This window comes from Panicum virgatum, chromosome 3K (genome assembly GCF_016808335.1).
Source record: "Panicum virgatum strain AP13 chromosome 3K, P.virgatum_v5, whole genome shotgun sequence".
NCBI classification, from domain to species: Eukaryota; Viridiplantae; Streptophyta; class Magnoliopsida; order Poales; family Poaceae; genus Panicum; species Panicum virgatum.
The window spans coordinates 51,097,888-51,121,360 of NC_053138.1; the positions used below are offsets into that span (position 1 = coordinate 51,097,888).

At 43.9% G+C, this 23,473-nt stretch overlaps 2 protein-coding genes across 2 annotated transcripts; both read right to left on the reverse strand.

The window, feature by feature from the left end:
• Nucleotides 1–3,400: 3,400 nt before the first annotated feature.
• On the reverse strand, nt 3,401–4,975 carry LOC120701523 (uncharacterized protein At2g34160-like). Its single transcript, XM_039985535.1, has 5 exons — nt 4,676–4,975; nt 4,502–4,550; nt 4,347–4,409; nt 4,195–4,259; nt 3,401–3,846 (listed from the first exon to the last, which is right to left on the reverse strand). The coding sequence occupies exons 1-5, from the start codon at nt 4,973–4,975 to the stop codon at nt 3,748–3,750; spliced, it is 576 nt and encodes a 191-aa protein (XP_039841469.1). The 3' UTR covers nt 3,401–3,747.
• Nucleotides 4,976–13,541: 8,566 nt separating this feature from the next.
• Nucleotides 13,542–16,793, reverse strand: LOC120699503. Its single transcript, XM_039983507.1, has 2 exons — nt 16,504–16,793; nt 13,542–15,844 (listed from the first exon to the last, which is right to left on the reverse strand). Exon 2 carries the CDS (start codon nt 15,839–15,841, stop codon nt 13,562–13,564), a length of 2,280 nt encoding a protein of 759 aa, XP_039839441.1. The 5' UTR covers nt 15,842–15,844; nt 16,504–16,793; the 3' UTR covers nt 13,542–13,561.
• Nucleotides 16,794–23,473: the final 6,680 nt, after the last annotated feature.

Sequence of the window (23,473 nt, forward strand, 5' to 3'; positions counted from 1 at the left end):
GTCAGCCCTATGGTGACAAGCTCGTTCGTTTTTTTTTGTGTGGCAATGCCCATGGAGTGTAATGGCGCAGTTAAACAGTGGGGTTCTAATGAGGTCGTTCCTCTTTCTTTTCCCTTTTTTTTTTGTGGCTATGAGCTCTTGGGTCTGTGCGCGTGGGTCGTGACGATGGGCTCGGTATAACTGGCTCCTGCCTCCGTAACACGTGGCAAAACACAGGTATGGATCAACGAAATTGGCATTTCAAGCCATCCATCTAACCTGGTACCCCCTTACAGTCTAACAGAGGAATGGGATGGTTGATAAGATGCCATTGCCATTCAGATGTTCGTCCTCGTCCTATTCCTTTCCGGAGCGAGTAGCCATCGTTGAAAACAAGCTTTTGTCCAGGTTTGCTATATTCCTCTGGGCTAACTGGTTTTTTTTAAAAAACTTGGCACGGTTATAGTTATGTCTAGATATACTTGTCATAAAAGTTGAGGTTCAAAGTTCATACGAAATGACATTCGGGCTAGTGCATATTCATCCGAAATTTGTTATTTGTGCAAACTTGAATGACTTTGTATAGAACAAATTTTGGGACGAAATGTATCGTCAGATGCTATGGATATGGATGCCATTTTTATTTGAAATCAAATGCGACCGTTTAAATTAGTTGCCCATTTTATAGATGCTCCCTAACTGATTAACTATTTGACCTGAGGTGGTGTTTTTCTGCGGGGAGTGCTGATGCCATTTTTTTTTTGCCGAAAGGGAATGGAATACTGTATTAAGCAGACATACAGTACAACCCTGCGTATTTGCAGGAAACACCCTGGTGTACAAGATAATTAAACACACACACCCAGGAGCTTCCACCATCTTCTTGAACGCCGGCGACTCCAGCCCGCCAGAATCCATCCAAGTCCACCGTCCTCCTTGCCATGGAACCCCAAAGCCTTGGATATGTCGCAAGAGCCGTCGCCGTAGTAGATCCACGACGAACCGAAGCCACTGAAAGAACATCGCCCGTTTCATCGACAAAGAAAAACAGGGACATCACCATCCGCCACCACCACCAAGAAAACCGGTGGCTGGAAATGATTCTCGTCCCGCTGCACTGAAGGACACCAAACGCTTGGCAACTGCTGCAAAAGCCAGCACCTCAGAACGTCCTAGGCACCTTAAATCCGACGAATGCACACAACCATCCTTGCAACGCAAACGAAAGAAGAAAAAGGTCCGCCCCAGCAACCAACAAATCACCGGTCGGAAAAGGAACCTGCGGTCGTCGCCACCACAACAGCAACCCAGGACAAACATAGGGAAATGGAGGATCCAAGTCCCTTTCGCAGCAAAAGAGAGGGGCCATACCTCACAACGGACTCACTGGAGAAGATCCAGCAATCGCCGGTACCCCCCACAAACTTTATTCACTGACGAAGCCGCACCGACCTGCCGCGACTCCCGGAACCAACCACCGCCGCGCGCCGGACACCGACGACGAGGAGAACGTATTCTTAGATAGGCTACTATCTACCATATATACATCCGCACGGCGATTCCGTGGTCCATCCCACTCTCCGACGCCAGACCGACCGTCGGAGAGGAGGAAGACCACCGGAATCGCCGCCGGAAGAAGCAGTCGCCCAGAAATCGCCCTTTCCGCCTCCTCCTTACTGTAGCAAGGGGAAAAAGAGGGGACGAGAGGTGGAATGATAGGCCTATGATGCCATTTTTAATTGGCCTCAATGTGAACGAATAATACAGTATGTGGTTGGTTTGTGTCTGTATTCCTTTATATTATTAGCATACATTTTGTTGTACCGTCGAGCCTCCTGAGTGTGGGGTGCTCTAACTATTTCTGCCTTTAACTTGTACGATAAATCCACAATTTTACTGGTCTTCTTTTTTTAAAAAAAACTATGCTGCATGATTTCTTATGAAGAACACTTGGTTTCACCAATTATTTTACAAAGTGGATATAAAACTACTAAACTAGCACCTTGTTTCCAAATTAAGAAAGCAAATTCATGATATCGGACAGCTCAAATTTGAGCCTAAGTGATACAAATTTCATGATATTTCACCTGTGATATCTTAGGATCGATTCTATTAACATGTCATGAAAGCAAATTTCATGACATGTTTTACTCATAGTGTGTGTGAAGCTGTAGTTGCTACTATTAACATATCTTTGCATAGTACTATGGCTTGCTTTAAAGAGTAAATTGCACCCACAATACAATAACTTGTCACATGGGTGCAAAATGATCCAACAACTTTTAAAATGCTCAATTTAGTGCAATAACTTGACAGGTGAGTGCAGATTGGTCCAACAACTTGTAAAATGCCCAATTTAATAATAACTTGATAAATAGGTGCATTCACAGTCCAAATATTACACTGTTATGTAACTAACGCAAGGTCTCAATAAAGAGTATATTCACGTTGTGACAAATTATTAAGTATTATTTGACCATTAATTTTTGTGCTGCGCCTGCGTGGCAATATATTTGGCCAAGATAAGAACCCTAAGTGTTTAGAACTTAATGTTATATCTTTACATTAATTATTTTTTATAGTGATTTAATTTTGAATAAAACTATTTAATTTGATATTCAATATTGAAAAATTCACCCTCACTGTTTTCGATATGTTTGATTATATGCACTAAGCTAAAAAATCAATATGTTGATACAAACAATTGATACCTTTTAGGAGCTTGGTACATATATTTTTAAAGCCTCCTATATTCGTTAGAATGGAAAATGAGCAAAATAAAGTAGTAAACAGAAACAAACATGAGCATAGTTGAATACATGAGCAGAAGCGCAGAAGAAATCTAAGGTTTCAGGGTCTCTCTTATCGACTTCAGTGTTTCGCTGATGCTAATGGTGTAGTTCTAAAATGTGATTGAATTTGAACTAATAAAAAATTATACATAGTTAAAAAGTAACAACCGGATCACCATCAATAGTTTCCATTTATTAAATTTAAGAATTATTGACGTTCATATACTGTGCTTAATATGTTGCTGTTGTAATGGTGGTTAAATAATATATTATTTTTAATAAAACCATAATTAATTTATTATGAGAATAAAATTATTGGCGTCCATTGCGACATGAAAATTTATGGTCAAATAATACATTTTCACGTGAATTTACTGTTTATTGTGATATGACGTTAGCAAATACATTGTCGTGTAAGGTTTGGATTGTGAATGCACCAATTTACCAAGTTATTGCACTAAATTAAGCATTTTCTAAATTATTTATCAATTTGCACCTAGTTGTCAAGTTAGTGTACTAAATTGAGCATTTTACAAGTTGTTGGACCAATTTGCACCCACCTGTCACGTTGTTGTACGATGAGTGCAATTTACTCTACTTTAAATTACCACGTTATGCTTTAAGTTAACAATGGACAGTTCTCCTGAAAAATGAATTAAATCGCCAACACAACGTACATAGACTTTAGCCTTTGCTTACATATTAGTGAAAGGCACACAAATTGATGATTGAGGACACATAAGGAACAACATTTCCAGCCTCTGATCAAATTCTACATCATCTCAAACGGATGCCGTTGACACATCTTGCATGATTTGGTCATCTCACAAGATGTGATCCATCTCAACAAGGACTAAGACCCTAATTACTAGGTACTTTAATCAGACTGCTGTTGCCCCACCCATCCATGCTGTCATCACTGGCCAACCTCTGGAAAAGGAATGCGAGGAGGCCTGGAGAAGTCGATCCAGCAAGATCACACCTTGATCTCTTCCTCGGCGGATTTCGGGCGGTCGGATTTCTTGCTGGACATGATGCTGTTGAAGTTCTCCGATTTGCACAGCAGGATCTCGATCTGGAGCCAATGCAGGAACACGCGTTCAGAAATGAGCCAATAATTTATTATACTCAGACTGAAACTTTCCCAAATTTTTTTTACAGGACCCGTCACATTGAATCTTTGGACACATGTATGGAGCATTAAATGCAGTTGAAAAAATAACTAATTATAATTTACACAGTATAACTATTTCATACGAGATGAATCTTTTAAACCTAATTAGTCTATAATTGAATATTATTTGTCAAATAACAACGAAATATACTACAGTACCAAAATCCAAACTTTTTCGCGAACTAAACACAGCCTAAAGGGGTTGAATGTGGTCAGATGAAGAACAAGTTAGCAAAAATCATATCTCACCTTGGCTTTACGAACAAGCCGACCCTTAGACTCGTCTTTGGTGCCGATAGTTGATGTCAGGATCTCTGAACAAGGATAAAAATTGTGAAACATGTGCCAAGAAATGTGTCGAGTTTCAGAGAGTGACAATTTGCCATGACGGCACGCCTTACTCTTTTCGGTGGCGAGGCCATTGTTCTTGAGGATCTCGGCGACAGTCACAACGGTGCCAATGGCTGCAACCAAAGACGACGACACAGACAACTTTGAATGAAACAATGCAGCAGGAAGGTGATGGAATAGTAGTAGAGGAATAGATTATTATTACCCATCCCCAGAGCAGAGAGTTCAACCTCGTCATAATTCTGCATGTACCTCTGCACCCAGCATTCATGTTCGTTAGTTCAGTTTAGAGACTACTCTTGGTTCAGATGAGAATTCAGAGACTCTCTCTTGCTTTAGATGTTGCTAATCTTACTATATAGTTACTATATATACGAACCTTGGCGAGATTGACGTAGAAGTAGAGCGGCTTCTTGTTGGTGGACACCTGGATGCGGTTCTTCTTGGCCGACGCCCCGGCCTCCCCCTTCACCTCCCCCTCCACCTCCCCCTCGGCCTCTGCCTCCGCCTCCGCCTCCTCCCCGACCACCGCCACCTCTTTCTCCTCCGGCGCCGCCTCCTCCTCGTGCGCCTTGGCCACCTCCCTCTTCACCTCGGCAGCGGCCTCCTCCCTCACCGCCTGCTCCTGCGCCTGCGCATGGGCCTCCTCCTCCTCCGCAGCCGGGCGCACCGCCTGCATGGTGTCCGCCGGTCGATCGATCACCTGCTCGCTCGCTCGCCTTCCCGGTGGCAGTGGTGGTGATGGGGAATTCGCCAATTCGGTCGCCGGTCGATTCCGCGCGCGTCGGAGAAGGCCGAGATCGAGAGCGGGAGGGGGTGGTGGTGGCGGTGCAGAATTATGTAGCGCCGGGATGCGTGGCGCCGGCGGTTGCGCGCGGACGCGCGGCTGCCCGGGGCTTGCGGGTTGCCCCGGTGGTTGTAATTATTTCGAGACGCGCCGGCCACTCGCATGCATGCAGCGTCAACCAGCGGGTGACACGTGGATAAATTAAGATTAGTTATTTATTACTACTTCAACCACAGCAAACTTGCCGAGCTGTAAAAAAGGTTAAGTACCACTATTCATTATGACTTTTTTTTTAAAAAAAATGTACTCCAACAGCAGAAACCTCCACTACTACTGGTTTTAAGTTGTATGTGTGATGATGTTAATGTATTTTTAATGAAATTGGTTACAGTTCGAAAAGTTTGACTTATGTCAAATCTAAAGTGAACTATAGTTTAGGATGGACGGAGACAGTAGTTTTCCTTTTATGACGATTATTTGATTAACGAATCATGCATATCAATGCAACTATATAGTATTACAGAAATGATATGTAGATCTGAAAAGAAATCTATATTGATATTAATACCATCTCTAGCCTTCCCTATAAAAGCAGCTGACTGGGGGTACACCAGGTCAGAATGGAGCATCTAGGTTGAAGGTGTCGTCTTAAGGGAAGTTTATATCGTCCTTGGGTCTAGTGGGGTAGCAAGGGAAAAAAGAAGAGCCAAGGTACACCAAATTGTGCCACAAGTATGGTAGACAACGAAGGCCATAACCGCAAATCAATTGAAAGGATCGAGTGCTCTAGCCTAAGAGGGGGAGGAGGTGAATTAGGCACTATTAAAAACTTAGATCTATGGCTCCAACTAGTTTGCACAAAACTTAAACTAAAACATGATATCTAGATGTGCAACTATAGTTGTTCTAGTGTGAAACCTCTATCCCAAAAGAGTTTAGCAACCTATAGCCTTTCCTATCAAGAAACTACTTTATGAAAATAAAGGCACACAAATTGCTAGTATTAAATACAGAAGCTTAAAGAGCGGGATAGGAGATAGCAAACTCTTGACGCGGGTGTTTATCCCGTGGTTTGGTTAGCCACAAAGGCACACCAACATCCACGTTGTTGTAGCACTCACTACGAGTATTGCTACTCGGCCACCAAGTCTCTTCCGTGAACACAATCACGGTCACCTTGGCCCCGGATTCCACTAAGGAACTTCTCCACAAAGGATGGAGGTCTCCACGTCCCCCGCACAAAGTGTTGTCGCCACTCCACACCAAGTCGGAGGGTCGATGATGTTGCCGGTGAGCTTCACAGCTCCAAGGGGCCGGCGCACCAAGCTCTTCTTTTGGTTTACTAGAGAACCACAGCACAAAGACTCAAGGCCTTGCAATCTCACTCACTAAGAGCTAATCCATTACACAACACTCTCAAAGTGTGCTAAGGGCTAAGGATATGATCACTAAGCTCTTGGATGGCTTGGAGATGCCCTTGGATGTGTATGAGGTGTCTTGGGACTCCAGCAAGCATCAAATGGCCGGGGGATGCCATATATATAGGCCTCCAAGTCATGGAGCCGTTGCTCCAACGGTCAGCAAAAATCTGCGTACCATCGGATGAACCGATGCCTTTGCATGGGGTAGCGTCGGTTCATCCGGTCACTCTCAGTCCCGAAGTAGCCGTTGAGCTTCTGACGCGCTGTCTGCGACACCACCGGTTGAACCGATGTCTGGGTGTCCGTTGAACCGGTCACTCACAGCACTCAACTAGCCGTTGGCCTCTTTCTCTCCTGCTGACGTCATTACACCGGTGCTTTGCTCCGATGCATCATCGGTTCAACCGGTGCTGAAGACTTGGCTCCTGCGCGCTTGACATCGTCTTTGGAATATAGTATATCCAATGCACCGATGCCTAAATTGACGTCGTCGGTTCATCCGGTGCTGTACTTCTTTCCTCACTTGATCTCCAGAGGCGCACAGGCTTGTGCCACAGCCAAGCCGTCGGAACTTCCGACAACCATCGGATGCACCGATGCCTGTAGCATCGGTTCTTCCGGTGCTGCTGATTTCAGTAGAACTCGTCCAATTCAGTGTTTCTTTGAGTTCTTTCTTCGTGTTTTACTTTGCATGGCCTTTTTACTTCATCCTTGGGATCGAGAAATGTTCACTCAATAAAACTATTAGTCCCATTGATTACGTTGTCATTCGATCACCAAAATCACTCGAAATGGCATAAATGGTGCCATGTTCGTTACAATCTCCCTCTTTTGGTGATTGATGACAACACAATCAAAGCAAGCATAATATTTGCAAAAGTTGACAAAATTAACCGCTTGATACCCAATTGAAACAATTGAAACCACTTACACTTGATTGGATGCTTACCACCATCCAATGATGGTTTGGCCTCCCCCTAAAACCATGATTCCCCCTTTGATCCTCCCCCTTTCTTGCTACTTCTCCCTCATGACTTGATTCACTTAGGTATTTCTCCTCCTTTGGGATGTGCTTCTTCTCCTTGAAAAAATACCTTGCTTTGATCCACATTTCTCCCCCTTTGGAATCAAATCACCTAAAAGGTCTTGCAAAATAATATATCTCAAAGAGAAAGTTAGTAGCTTAGGGAGTTAGTTCCATGACTCATAATCCAATTGTATGATATCAATGAAGATTCCAATTGAAAATTTCACTACGGTGGATCACAAAATCACGGAACTAGCATGACATGAGCTAAGCTTTCCATAAGTATGTGCATAAAATGATAATGTGAAACTCAAGTGCACAACTAGATGTTATAACTAGAAAGCTTAGATCATATCATGCTCGGAGGTAGCTCTAAAATAAACAAGATTTGAAAATTATATCAATTGAATGAGTTTAAAACCTTGCATACCTCTGGGGATTATTTGTTTACCTTGTATGTACCAATTGAAAGTGACTTGCAACCAATTGAAAGTCTTTAAACTAAGAGCACTTGGTACACCAAGGTTAAGCAAATGTATGAGCATATAGCTTATGGACTTAGATATGAGCATTTAAGTTTAATAGAGCATGACTCAATATGCATGAAGCATAATTTATCTAAGCACTCTTATAGAGTTGTTTGTTCACATTAATCGTGAATAACATTCTCTTAGATTGTTAACTCCACGTGAGACTACAAAAGATAAACTTGCAAACATGTTAGTCTCAAAATCACAAGCCATAGAGTGAACTCCCCCTAAATGTGTGCATTTAGTGTTTGAATCACCAAGAGAATGTATGCACATAGTTATTGACAACAATTGAGAAGTTTACCCTATAGCTTGTGCTCATGATACACATATGAAAATTATACCTCTTGAAGTCCATGTACCATGAAAGGTAACTTTGTGTAGCTTTCTACACACTTATCAAACCATATAGGTTGCTCATGGGTTAGAATCATGACACAAGCAACCCACCATATATAACACTAGGAAATGCAAGATATGTAAATATCCTAGCAAGAGCAATGGAGCTATATGATGCTTGAATTGAAATATAGCTTCCATTACTTTATGGGGAACTTGGGCAACAAATGTCCAAGTTGTGAGCTTAGCTTGTATTGGCTTGAACCTTCACTTCCACTTGTAAGCTATAAGCCTCCAAATCCCCCGAAGCCATTCTTGGGCTTCAAGTCTCCTTTGGAACCCACACCATTTGAGGCCCCTTCATGTTGGTGATGATGTCCTTGGGCACCCAAATGGGGTGGTTCCAACTCCTTTCTTGCTTCCCAATCTAGTGAGCAACCACTTTTCCATTTGTTTTCTTCTTGATCACATAGGTGGTGCTATTGCTCTTGTTCCTCCGGTTGAGCTTGGTGTAGATTAGAGAACTCTTGATTGTGAGTTTCTTTTTGTTCTTCTCATCCGAAAGCTTCTTCTTTGGTTGAGTGTTCTTGTTGGACTTGTGGCCTTTATGATGGCACTTCGAGCAAGTCACGGTGGACCCCTTTTCAAGCTTCTTCACCATGTTTTCACGGTTATCTTGAGAAGGTTGGACATTGCTCTCTATGCCTTTGCCCTTCAATCTATACAAATCCTTCATGAGCCTTTCCACTTCTTGCTTGAGCTCATCATTCTCCTTGGCAATGAGATCATCACATGATTCTACAATGACATTCTCATAGCATTTCTCATTGCAAGGGTTAGAATAAGATTCATTGATTAAATCAATGCAAGAAGTTGAAGCATCTACCCTAGATATAGGAATTACACAAGGGATAATTTGCTTCATTTCCAAAGAGTTATTATCATCATTAATGCTCTCAAATTTTAACTTGAGCTCTTCATGCTCCTTGCTAAGTAATTTGAATTTGCACATTAAATCTTTAAAATTTATAGTAAGAGAAGTATTTAGATCTTTGAGAGCATTAAGGTTTTTAATTTCTTTTGATTGCTTCTTAATTACTTTTTGGTGCTCATGAATAAGGTCAAAAAGTTCATCAATTGAAGGAGAATCGGAGTTATCATCACTTACATCGCTACCCATACCTTTGGCCATAAGGAAAGTGTTTGATGATGATCCGAAGTTGGTGCGGGTGGTGAATCTTTTGCTTGATTCATCGCTTGAGCTAGCACTTGAATCTTAACCACCACTAACCCATTCACCAAGTATGGCAAATGATTCATGCTTGGGCTTCTTCTCCTTCTTTTGCTTTTTCTTTTTGAATTTTTTCTCAACCTTCATAAGTTGATGGTGAGGCCCGTCCTTGAGGAAGACTATGTACCCCATTGAGTTGATTTCTTGCAAGCATTTGTTCATTTTCTTGACTTGCATGTAGAGATTGGGGTCTATTGGCTCTTTTTCATCATTTGAGGAGCTTTGACATGCCTCCTCTTCTTCCTCTTCACTTGAGCTACATTTAATGACCATCTTCTTCAACTTTTTGACTTGCTTGCATGCAAGTGCACTATGTGTTGATGAAGAAGGTGGCGCTCTTGGCTTGATATCATGGCGTAGCTCATGGACGATCACCTTGTTTAGGACTTTGTTTGGTGTCATTGTGTTGAGATCTTTCTCATATAGAATTGCTGTCACCAAATCATAGTCCGGCCTTCGGAGCGAGTGAAGGATCTTGCGAATGAGTTTCAAATCTTCAATTTTCTTCACATCTAAAGAGTTAATCTCATTCACAAGAATATTCAACGTGAGTACATAGTTTCGGTATTTTCATGATCAAGTTGCTTGAAACTATTAAATTTATCAATGAGAACATGATATTTTTCATTTGCAACATCTTTTGTGCCTTCATGGTTCTCACTAATAGTTTTCCATAAAATTTTATCATTTTCGCAAGCAAACACACGGTTGAAAACATTTTCACCAAGAGAATTTAAAATAGCACACTTGGCTATAGCATCATATTGCTTCTCTTGTTGACTATTGCTTTTAGTTCCTTCACTCGTTACTCTCCAAACATTTAGGCCCTTTGCTTGGAGGTGTGATTGCATCAAAATCTTCCATCATTGGAAGCCCGTGCCATCGAAACGTGGAGGAGGTCCTAGAGAATCTATCCCTTCCCCTAAAAGAGCTAACTCACTAGGCGGTGAAGCCTAACCGATCAAGTGAGCTGGTAAACACAAATTGCCAACAGAATTGGCTTTGTTTGTGAGACAAGTGAGTCCCGGCTCTGATACCACTTGAAAGGATCGGGTGCTCTAGCCTAAGAGGGAGAGGGGGTGAATCAGGCCCTATTAAAAATTTAGACATATGGCTCCGACTAGTTTGCACAAAACTTAAACTAAATGTGCAACTATGGTCCTATCTAGATGTGCAACTATGGTTGTTCTAGTGTGAAACCCCTATTCCAAAAGAATTTAGCAACCTATAGCCTTTCCTATCAAGAAACTACTCTATGAAAGTAAATGCACACAAATTGCTAGTATTAAATGCAGAAGCTTAAAGAGCGGGATAGGAGATAGCAAACTCTTGATGCGGGTGTTTATCCCGTGGTTCGGTTAGCCACAAAGGCACACCTACATCCACGTTGTTGTAGCACTCACTAAGAGTATTGCTACTCGGCCACCAAGTCTCTTCCGTGAACACAATCACGGTCACCTTGGCCCCGAATTCCACTAAGGAGCTTCTCCACAAAGGATGAGGGTCTCCATGTCCCCCGCACAAAGTGTCGTCGCCACTCCACACCAAGTCGGAGGGTCAATGATGTTGCCGGCGAGCTTCACAGCTCCAAGGGGTCGGCGCACCAAACTCTTCTTTTGGTTCACTAGAGAACCACAGCACAAAGGCTCAAGGCCTTGCAATCTCACTCACTAAGAGCTAATTCTTTACACAACACTCTCAAAGTGTGCTAAGGGCTAAGGATATGATCACTAAGCTCTTGGATGGCTTGGAGATGTCCTTGGATGTGTATGAGGTGTCTTGGGACTCCAGCAAGCATCAAATGGCCGGGGGATGCCATATATATAGACCTCCAAGTCGTGGAGCCGTTGCTCCAATGGTCAGCAAAAATCTGCATACCATCGGATGAACCGATGCCTCTGCATGGGGTAGCGTCGGTTCATCCGGTCACTCTCAGTCCCGAAGTAGCCGTTGAGCTTCTGACGTGCTGTCTGCGACACCACCGGTTGAACCGATGCCTGGGTGTCGGTTGAACCGTTCACTCACAGCACTCAACTAGCCGTTGACCTCTTTCTCTCCTGCTGACGTCATTACACCGGTGCTTTGCTCCGATGCATCATCGGTTCAACCGGTGCTGAAGACTTGGCTCCTCCGCGCTTGACATCGTCTCTGGAACATAATACACCGATGCCTAGGTTGACGTCGTCGGTTCATCCGGTGCTGTACTTCTTTCCTCACTTGATCTCCAAAGGCGCACAGGCTTGTGCCACAGCCAGGCTGTCGGAACTTCCGACAACCATCGGATGCACCGATGCCTGTAGCATCGGTTCTTTCAGTGCTACTGATTTCAGTAGAACTCGTCCAATTCAGCGTTTCTTTGAGTTCTTTCTTCGTGTTTTGCTTTGCATGTCCTTTTTACTTCATCCCTGGGATCTAGAAATGTTCACTCAATAAAACTATTAGTCCCATTGATTGCGTTGTCATTCGATCACCAAAATCACTCGAAATGGCATAAATGATGCCATGTTCGTTACATCAATCAACGTGACATTTGATTGTGAAGTACTCCCTCCGTCCCAAAATACTAGTCATTCTAGGATTCAAAATTTGTCCCAGAAAACAAGTCACCCTACTCTATTTAGAAAGTGTATATGTATGTAAGAATCAATTAGTGCTAAATATGGATAATATATAGATGCAAATATGATCATTTTACCTTCTTGTTAATTTGTCTTAGAATTCCTAGGATGACTAGTATTTTGGGACGGAGGGAGGAGCTTGCTAGAACAAAATTGGCGGGAATATAAATTTAAAAAAATAGCAGAAAAGAGATTCAAACTCAAATCGATGAATTTTTTGGCGGGTTGAAAAACCCATTTCCAGAGGGGCGGGTGAGGGGGTGACCCTCCCATGAAAATGAGTTTTTGAGAGGCGAGTGCGTTACCCATCCTCGCAAACAGCATTTGCAGCTACGAGAAGGAGCAGGTATCACATTGGTGTCTACAAATGAGTTTTTACCTGCCCCAAAAACCATTTTTGTAGTAGTGGAAGGTGTCACTGGCTTTAAGGTCGCTGAAGCTAGGGTTGGACATGGCAGTGGCGCGGTGGTGGGAGTGGAAAAAATGCACCCACGATGAGAAATTCCACACAGGATAGAGATAGATTGAAAGCCGGAACTACATGGTTTGAGCTTGAAAATGAGGACCATGTTAAATTTTCTTCTGGTTGATCCTGAAAAGTAGGATGAATTTTCGGGGAATGTTGAGGCGATGAACAATGCATTTAGATGGCTACAGTTCTGTTTTTTGTTCCTGTCCAGATGATGAAACAGTGGTGCAACTGTTTCTGACCTCCCCTTTCGCCCAACTCTGCTGGAATGCAGTTGGCCTACAGGTAAATTAACGATCAACTAGGGGCGTTGGATGTTCTGCAAACACTTCGGCAGCAAATTTCACAGCCTTTCTTCATGGAGATAATTATTCTATTGTCTTGGAGTATCTGGACATCAAGAAACAACTTCATCATCAAGAATGAAGCTTACTCTGTTGATGGGGCGAAGGGTATTCTCAAGGAGTTGCCATGGTTATCCATCGGGCCAAACCAAAGTACTTTCCAGGAATAGATCAATGGCTAAAGTCTTGCTTGTAAGTTGTTCTTTTTTTTTTTCCGTTTCCTGTAAACTTTTTTTCCTCTAGGAAATAGCTGCTGGTGCCTGCGCTCCTTGATAAGATGAAAAGAATTCACAGTTTCTAACATAACGTAGTAACACACTCATCATTTCTTAAGATTGTTCACAGCTGGCATCAGATTAATCAAATCCAGTTTCTCCAATTACACTAGATAACAAAACAGAAGTACAGAACATCAACAGTTAAAGAGTGTAGGCAACCATCAAACTGTGCCCGTTGCGCTTGGCCTAGCGGCGATCCCGGCGTGCACGAGCAGCGCCCAGACCAGTGTTATCAGCTCGCCGCCACGGGCAATCGCCGCCGCGTGCCCGGCAAGGTTGTCGGACGGAGCGATGTACAAGATCATCCCTGCCCAAAACCTAGCCAACCACTTCCACGCCGCCTCCTCGCCTTCCGGCAGCTCTGCCAGCTCCCTGCCAAGCTTCAGGCCATCCCTGAGCACCTCGTGCTCCGCCCTTTCCTGCAGCAGCAGCACCAGCTTGTCGTACTCCGGCTCTGTCGCCACCGCCGCTAGCCCGCCGCCGGCAAGAGCGCGCTCGGAGTCCTTCTTGACGGCCTTGTACAGGCTCGTGCACCACTCGTCGTCGTCAGGGAGCAGCTCCGGCACGTACGCCACCAAGTACGCGCAGTACCTGGACAAGTGTGTGGTGATCACCATGTCCTCAGAGAGAGGCCGGTGGTGCTGGTGCCTCACCCCAAGGATGCTTGTAGCAATGTGCCACATGAGTATGAGGCCAGAGATAGATTTACCCTCATCTCCTACTCCCAGGCTCGGGTGCAAACATGCTGAGGGATGGGTCAGGAGCCCATTGTTGCTTCTGAGTGTATTGACAATCGCCTTCGTCACCGCCTTCGGCACCTTGACTTTGTTCTTTTTGTCGGGGAGGCGTAGGAGACGCATGCCGAGAGCAACCGGATCTGTTCTTGAGTGGAGCGCCAGCACCGAGCACTGGTCCATTCTGTCATCCCAGTGCTTCATCAGCCGCGTGCACCGGCATTGCAGCACGCGCCTGATCCACTTCTGCAAGGTAGGAGATTGCTGCAAGGCACCATGGTTATCTACCACGAGGTGACAGATGAGGGCTACTTTGGTCCAGTTGGAGCAGATGTAGGAAGCAACATGCCTTGCCTCACCGAGCACAACTACCACAAGGAGTATTAGAACCGGAACCATTTCAAACACTATATGTCCGAAGCTTTTGTTGAAATCCTTGTTTAGGTCAGATGAATGCAGACCACACCAGATATGACATATGACCTGAGGTTGTAGTATGACACGTGCCATCACCAATCCAGCAAGTAACAAGCAGCAACCTATGGTCAAGAGCGAAGCAGAGATGTTCAGCATGGGCATCCAACGATTTGAGTAGAGTACTGCGGTTGATGAATAGTAATAGGCGTGCAGGAAAGACAGTTCCTCAGTGATGATCGCAAGGGCTCTCTCATGATCCCTGTCCTTGAGCAGCACATGTAAGCAGAAGCTGTAGGCTTCCGGGAAACCAGCTTCAGCAGCTGTGTAGCCTGCAAATCGACACCGCAACAACTTGAACAATGAGAACCCCAGGCATACATCTTTGAGCCACGGCTCTGACGTCAGAAGTGTGTTGTCCAACCGCCACACTCTGTCAATGGTCACCAAGCCATTGTTGCTTGTTGCGGTCGTTGTCATGCCGTCTTGTTGGTCACCCATCGTTTTGAAGATGAAACCGTAAGGCTGCCTCTCCACCTCAAGCCTGTCCTCTCCCATGAGTATAAGTGGAGGAGGAAAATGGTCAGCTGCTCGGATACCAAGCTGGATTCCATCTCGAAGATGCTTCATGTATCCGGCGATGAGACGGGGGCTGCGCCCAAGAGCAACGGAACTCCTGGCCACTTGCAATGTGCAACACCTCAGTGTGATTTTAGCATAGACAAGTGCAAACATCAAGGATATGAGACACTGAAAGACGGCCCTCATTGGTAGTATCACTGGCACCCCAAGGTAGGAGGTCCAGATTGCTCGTACCAGCAGTATCACAGGGAGGCCCGTGTTGAGACGGCCTTCTCTTTCATCAGCAGCGACTATTGCACACGTATTGATAGCAACAATCAGGACAAGGACTGCCAAGATTATGCCTAGGGACCTGAGCCAATGTGTATAGCAGATGATTTTGTATTGAATTTCAATACCAGCAGAGCTCTGGAAGCTGTACATTTGCGGCTTGCCAAAGGCCGAGTAGGCGGATGCGGAATCAGAGATGACATAGGAGAGGATGGGCAAGAACAAGGTGGTGGCTCCCTGATATAGGCTGCGAATGATGGGGCGGTGCTGATAGTGAGGTCTGTAGGTGCCTATTCCGACCAGGATCCCGGCAAGGACCACGTCGACGACGGCGAGACCGTTGACTCGCAATATCTGCAATTTTAGCCCTGCCGTGCGCTGGGAGAAGTTTTTCAGTACTTCTGATGAGCAGTTTCCGGTTCTGGAGAGTCCATCGCCCATGACCTGCAGACATGAGGAAAAGCAGCATAAGCACTGGTAGCGTGGTTACTCTGAAAAAGAAGTTTTGTTCCGCTGCATGAGCTAGCCGTGAATTGATTTGTTCGTCCAGGGTGAAACAGAAAAAGGAACAGGAGGACAGATATGCTTATTAGAAGTGATATCATAGCTTATAAGGAATGAGGAGAATCTAGGATCGACCTCCTATGGGAAAAAGACCACCACCTGACCTTTTCGGGTCGTCAAGATCTCCAGTCCAATATAGATATACCTTTGGCCATGCTTTATATATACAAATATGATATTCAAACAAAATTAAAGTAGTGTCAAATTTTTAATGCCCAAGAGCTAGCTGATAATACTTTGGTTGTCCAGATTAAGAAATATTATCAACTTTATGTGCCGGGAAAAGTATTGCATATATCACTATATATAAACAAAAGTGAAGCAGCTAGTAATTAAGTTGCTGTCATGCTAATAACAGCATGTACACTTACAACTATGATTAGTAAATTAAGAACTAAAAAAAGTTAAGTGCACATGTAAAAGGGTAGAGAATAGAGACCAGCAGAGATATGCTGAATGAAGGTACGATGTATGTGCAAAAAAGGAAATACAAAAAAAAAGCCTTCTCAATGTAACGAAGCTCTTGCAGACAAAATTACCACAAGAGATCGATGCGGCTGCCAAGCGCAGACCGGGATTCGGATCACCTCGCCCTTGGACTTTCTCAGATCGTACACCTAGTGTTCATTCCAGCAGGGCTTGGACGAAGAGGTGGTGGCTGCAACTTTGTTTAAGTTTAGATGGAGGCTAAGCGTTAGTTCCGGCTGCAATTAGCTACGCAGAGTATAAAAATGTGCAACTTAGCTGCTGCTGGATGCTTTTGATATTGATACATAGCAGCTAATTGGGTATTTGTTCGCGACGGCGATGGTGTTCCATCAGCCAGTGGCTGTGTGGCTTTGGAACATGTTCTCTGCTTGCCCCATTGCTGTCCATGGGCCACTGAAAAAGTCTAGTTAATTATTTGAGCCTTTTTGGGCGATCCGTTGTCGTCACAATCTCAGGTGAGTTTTTTTAAGACCAAAAGCCCCATGGCTCGACTTCTACTGAAAGACAAAGATAACAGACTTTCCACTGATGGATCAGCGTTACATGGTTGAAGCGCAAGACTCTGCAGGCCATCACAAAAAAGTCAGAAAAAACAGCACTCTTTCAGCACTCCTACTTCCTGACCCACCCAACTCACAACAGGCGACAAAAACAGAAAGAAAAATAAAGCTAGAAAGGCTCAAGTAAGAACAAACACAAAATTAGAGACTACGGCAACAACCCAACGCTTAGTTCCCGTCCACACCTTCACGCACCTTGCGCAATGTCACCTGCACACAGCTTTTGTCCTTAAGCTTGTCCCTCCACAACTTTTGCCAGCACTGTACAAAGCCAATCATTTTCTAAGCAATGGCATTTGGCGAAGGGATTGAAACCTTATTAAAAACCCAACCGTTCCGACTATATCACTGCTTCTACGTGACCAAATACTTCCTAGTCGATTTGGCTTTGTCTGGAGATTCCAGCTTCGATTACTATTTTCATTTTTTGTTCAACTAGTATTTTCTTGTCACACCCTTCACTGATTGGTACTAATACTGTTGTCCCAGAATTGCTAGAGATTGTACAAGGTAATGGAGGTTAGAGTAAAGGGGTGAAAATGCTGAGCAAATTACTCAAATTCACACCTGATGTAGTACTGCACAAGTCCAATATGATAATTATTTTGCCGATCATGGAAGTTCAGGATTTTGAGCTTTCAACGGAAGCCAGGACATCATGTTATCTCAAAATAAATAATTTAGAAATTTGAGTCTTAGTTGTTGATTCAATATATCTGTTTCATACAGCAATTAATTTTTATTTTAAAAATCTTCATATTCAGACAAGTCGGTGGTGATGACTGTTGATGTGTTGCAACATACAAATCTTGTTTCGCTTTTCATTGTTTTTTTGATTTTTTTGGGGGTGGGGGTGGGGTGGGGTGGGGGTGGGGGGGGGGGTGTTGCGGCTAAGAGTGGTAAAGGGCCGTCAAATTTGGCCTAGATAATTTAAGAGCCGGGTCCTAAAAAGACCGGGCTCTAATCTTATATAATTTTGAGTTAAAAAATTAAAGGGCCAAGTTGAATTGTAAAGTGACCACTAGGGCCAAGACCCATTACCACCCCTAGTTGCGGCCGCACAGGGCCTCATTTTTTTGGGGTCCCTAAGGACCAATGGTGAGTGATTGACAACATTATGTGGATTTGATATATCTCCTGGCTCGTGATGTACAGGTGTAGGATGCGATGTGATGACGGCCGATGGCATATGGTGAAGGGCGACCTCCAGCTTGGGTGCGATGGACCATGCTGTGATGACGGACAAGCAAGAGGCTTGGTGTCAATGCATCATGCGATGTTGAAGGACAAGTGGAGGCTTGGAGCCGAGGGACCCGAGAAGTCCGGGCGGATTCATGCGCAGTCCACATGGTGTACGATTAGAGCAAGAGTATATGGAGGGCGAGATGATGATGAAGATGGCGTCGGTCAAGTCAAGGTGGAAGGCGATGGCAAGCTCGAGTAGGCGGCCCGTGCGGCGGGAGTGCGAAATACTTGAAGGCGTCAAAGCTTGGCAGAGGCCGGACACGCGTTGACAAAGAAGGTGGCAGGTTTGCCGGTTTGACCTCAAAACCGGGCGCAGGCAGGTTTACCGGTTTAGGCCTTAAAACCGGGTCAGGCCCGGTCCTGAGTTTTTGGTGGCCCGGGGCGTAACTAAAAAGAGAGGCCCCCCTAACAATACTATGAACTAATAATAACAATAACAGTAGTAGTCAAAAACACTTTAAAGTGTCCAAAGCAACATTTATATCATACAATTTATACACATTAGCTTAAAATTTCTTTTAGCATTTCTCAATGTGAAATCATCGATGATGGCATTAGTGTTGATCTACCAATAATTTATTCTCAATGCATAAAGTGGCCAAACCATTTAATCTTTTTTGAGATATTACGGACCTGAAATAATTCTTCAATAGTTTTAACTTTGATGGGTGTCTTCTAGATGACATGAGGGCTCTGAAATTTTCAAAAAGATAATTATCACACGTAGATATAGAGGGTAGATGCTAATAGATGAATTCTGACTTCAAAGACGAAGGATCAATGAAGGGGCTAGTATCAGTCTATCAGATGATTTACGAGTTACGGGCAGTGAGATTGGAATCCAATCAGGGTGAGTGAATGAACAACGACAATGAGAATTCAAGGAATCGATGAGTAGGCTGGCAGCGTGGTGCCAATTAGACAAGCATGACTGCGTGATTAGCTTGTAGGCTTTCTAGCGTTGCTTCTTGCTTGTCGTGTGAACCTAGCCCATTTACAAGTATACGTATATATGTATGCGTGTTACCTTAGGAGGCCCCTACGTTTTGGGGGCCCGGGGCGGCTGCACAGCTCGACCCCCCTCAGGGCCGGGCCTGAACCGGGTGCGCGTCCGGTGCGGTCGACTGGCAGTGGTGGAGGGCACGTGGCGTCATCGTGAAGTTTGTGTCTAGGCGAAGAAAAGTCGTGAAGGTGGCGCGTCCGTCCGGTGGTCGGGTAAAAATTTAGACGGTTTTACCCCTAATGGCTATTTGGATTATGTGCTTTATGTAAGAGCATTTTGGTCATTTGCCAGATGACTATATGTATGTGGTGGGCTGTTGGGGATGCCACTTCTTGCATCTCTTTTGGAGGAGGTCCTCTCATTTTGCTTGTGAGAGTTTGGGTTATGATTAGAGAGAGTGAGAGAGATGTGGTTCTTTATTTGAGCTTTTTGCCATCTAACATTTGATTAGCCTTGGAGTAACTTGTAATCGGACCTCATGAATATTCTAAAGACCAATCTCGTGTTCATCTTATCATCATGAGTGTTTTTCTTTTTCACCATTTTTCGGATCATTTTCGAGTGATTTTTGATTCGCGAGATTTAATTGATCTTTTCGCAAACTTCTTTTGGATCTGTTAGGTCTCGTAGCCATGAATCTACGGCTGCCAAGCACAGACCGGGATTCGGATCACCTCGCCTTTGGACTTTCTCAGATCGTACACCTAGTGTTCATTCCAGCTGGGCCTGGACGAAGAGGTGGTGGCTGCAACTTTGTTTTAGATGGAGGCTAAGCGTTAGTTCCGGCTGCAATTAGCTACGCAGAGTATAAAAATGTGCAACTTAGCTGCTGTTGGATGCTTTTGATATTGATACATAGCAGCTAATTGGGTATTTGTTCGCGACGGCGATGGTGTTCCACAGCCAGTGGCTGTGGCTTTGGAACATGTTCTCTGGTTGCACCATTGCTGTCCATGGGCAACTGAAAAAGTCTAGTAAATTATTTGGGCATTTTTGGGCGATCCGATGTCGTCACAATCTCAGGTGAGTTCTTTTTAAGACCAAAATCCCCATGGCTCGACTTCTATCGAAAGCCAAAGATATCAGAGTTTCCACTGATGGATCAGTGTTACATGGTTGAAGCGCAAGGCTCGCAGGCCATCACAAAAGGGCAGAAAAAAACAGCACTCAAGCTCTCCTTTTCAGCACTCCCACTACTCCTTGACCTCCACCCTACTCACAACAGGCGACAAAAACAGAAAGAAAAATAAAGCTAGAAAGGCTCAAGTAAGAACAAACACAAAAGAGACTACGACAACAACGCGCTTGGTTCCCGCCCACACATTCGGACCTTCACGCACCTTGCGCAATGTCACCTCCACACAGCTGTCCCTCCACAACAACTTTGGCCAGTACTGTACAAAGCCAATCATTTTACAAGCAATGGCATTTGGTGAAGGGATTAAAACCTTATTAAAAACCCAATTGTTGCGACTATAGTTATGTTGACGCAAATCTGGTCAACATACAAGTGCTAGAGCGCACGGATCGCAGCGATCAATCACCAGTAGGCTCCAGACGGCGACCGGTCACGCCAACCGGTCAGACCGGTTAGATACAGAAAACCTGCAAAGACCTAGAACCTCAAGCTCGGGAGGGACCCCGTTGGAGCTCGAAGATTTAGGATTGTTTTGAGGTCGGCAGGCCACTCAAGACGCCCTCGAACACCGTAGAGACGCAAGAAGAACAGCAAAGGGGTTGAAAAAGCTAGGGTTTGGAAAAAAAAAGGTAAAGAGAATTGTATTGGTTCGATTGTGGTTAAAAACCCTCAATCGGCCGTAGTCTTTATATTTATAGGCCGGGGAGGACGTACCCCTTCCAAATCGGGTTACAAAAGGACTCTAAATTACAAATCTAACTCGACTCGGATTACACAGGCCTAGACCGGTCTGACCGGTCGGCCCGACCGGTCTGACTGGTTGGCCACGGTATTTGCCAATTTTGGCCGCCAACATATCCCCCTGCCTTTTTGGTGAGCTTTGCAAGTCAAAAAGTAAGTATCAAAACATGCTCTTAAGAATACAGAATTACGAAAACAAGCACTGGCCTAAAAATAATGCTAAGGGCGATATCCAAATATCGGCCATTTTCATCTTCAAGTGTCTTGCCAAATACTGGGGTAGCATTTCTTCAGGTATCTCCCATTCAAGACCCTGGGTAGACGTTCTCCTTGTAGCGTCTCCTCCATATAAGAATTCCTGAAGATAACCTTGACAATCTTGTGCGGTACTTCCCAACTTGGCGACCACTTGCCAAACTTATTGTTCTTTGTCCCAAGAGGTAGAATTGTCTTCCAAACCAGTTCACCAACATTAAAAGATTTGGCTCTTACCTTCTTGTTGTAAGCTCTAGCTACCCGAAGCTTGTCTTTCTCAATTTCCTTCAAAGCTTCCAACCGCTTGTCACTCACCTCATCAATGTTATCCATCATCAAATTATGGTAATCAACAGCAGAGAGGTCATTTTGTTTAGCCAATCTATAAGCGTCCAGATTCACCTCAATGGGTAAAACGGCCTCTTGACCATAAACAAGCTAAAAAAGAGTAACTTTAGTAGTACCATGTCTAGATATACGATGAACCCATAAAGCCTCGGATAAAACTTCATGCCACCTCCTAGGATTTTCTTCTATCTTTTCTTAATAAGTTTTATCAAAATCTTTACTAGACTCGGTCTGACCATTGGCCTGAGCATAATATGGAGATGAATTGAGTATTTTAATCTTGTAAGATTCGGTAAAATCACGTCCCTCCTTCGATATAAATGATGAACCTTGATCCGTTGTCAAAGTTTGAGGGATGCCAAATCTATGAATAATATGTTCTGTAATAAACTCAATTACCTCTCTATGTGTTATATTCTTTAAAGGAACCACTTCGGTCCATTTAGTAAAATAATCTGTCGCAACCAAACGAAGCGATGCCCCTTTGAAGAAGGATGATTAATTTGACCAATAAAATCCAATCCCCATCCTCTGAACGGCCAATGCTTAATGATAGGATGTAATAACGCAGCAGGCACCAACCGAATATCACCAAACTACTGACATTCTTCACACCCTTTATAATATCTAAAACAACATGCAATCATACTTGGCCAATAAAAACCGGCTCTCCTAAGCAACCACTTCATTTTAGGAGCCGATTGATGTGTACCACAGATACCCTCATGAACTTCTCCCATAGCAACGCGAGCCCGATCAGCACCCAAGCATTTAAGAAGTATATCATTGGCGGTTCGACGATAAAGCTCACCATCAATAAAAATATATTTAAATGCCAAACGCCGAATGTTTCTCTCTGCATCACGACCAGAATCTCTTAAACACTTCATGATAGGCACCCTCCAATCCTACACCTCAACCTCAATCTTTTGATCAGAATTAACGGCCAAACTGTCAACTTCACCCCCTCGGCGGTCAGACCGGTCTGGGTGGTCAGACTGGTCTCTGCGACCGGTCGGACCGGTTCGTCCAGAACCAGCGACTCGGCTTTAATTCGCGTCAGCTTTCTAATGCTGAAATATTTCTTTGCAACATTATAGCCAGATGCTTGCTGAGCCAGAATGTTAGCCTTTTCATTCTCTTCCCTTGGAATATGTCGAATCACAAATTCATTAAAGCAAGAGATAATATCAAGACACTTATCAAGATATGCATTTAAAGCTCCATTATAATTTTGTCATACCTTGGATACTTGCTGCACCACCATAAGTGAATCGCCAAAGGCTTCAACATGTTTCACGCCCATGGTTTGCAAAAACTCCAAGCCAAATATAAGTGCTTCATATTCAACTTGATTGTTCATGCAAAATTCTTCTAATCGGTTTGAGAATTCAAAAACAGCACCACTTAGAGAGATAAGAACATTTCCAATACCAACTCCTCTCCCATCATGACAAACTGATCCATCAAAATATAATTTCTATGGTGTGCAAGTAATATAGCCGACTTCCAAATTATGCTCATCATTAATTCGATGCTCAATAATAAAATCCGCTATAATTTGTCCTTTCACAGATTTTAATGATTCATAGGCCAAATCATATTCCACAAGTGCATAAGCCCATTTACTGATTCTTCCACTCAAAATCGATTTTTGTAACATATGCTTAATAACATCGGCTTGACAGGTAACTATGCAAGTACTAGATAATAAATAATACCTCAATTTG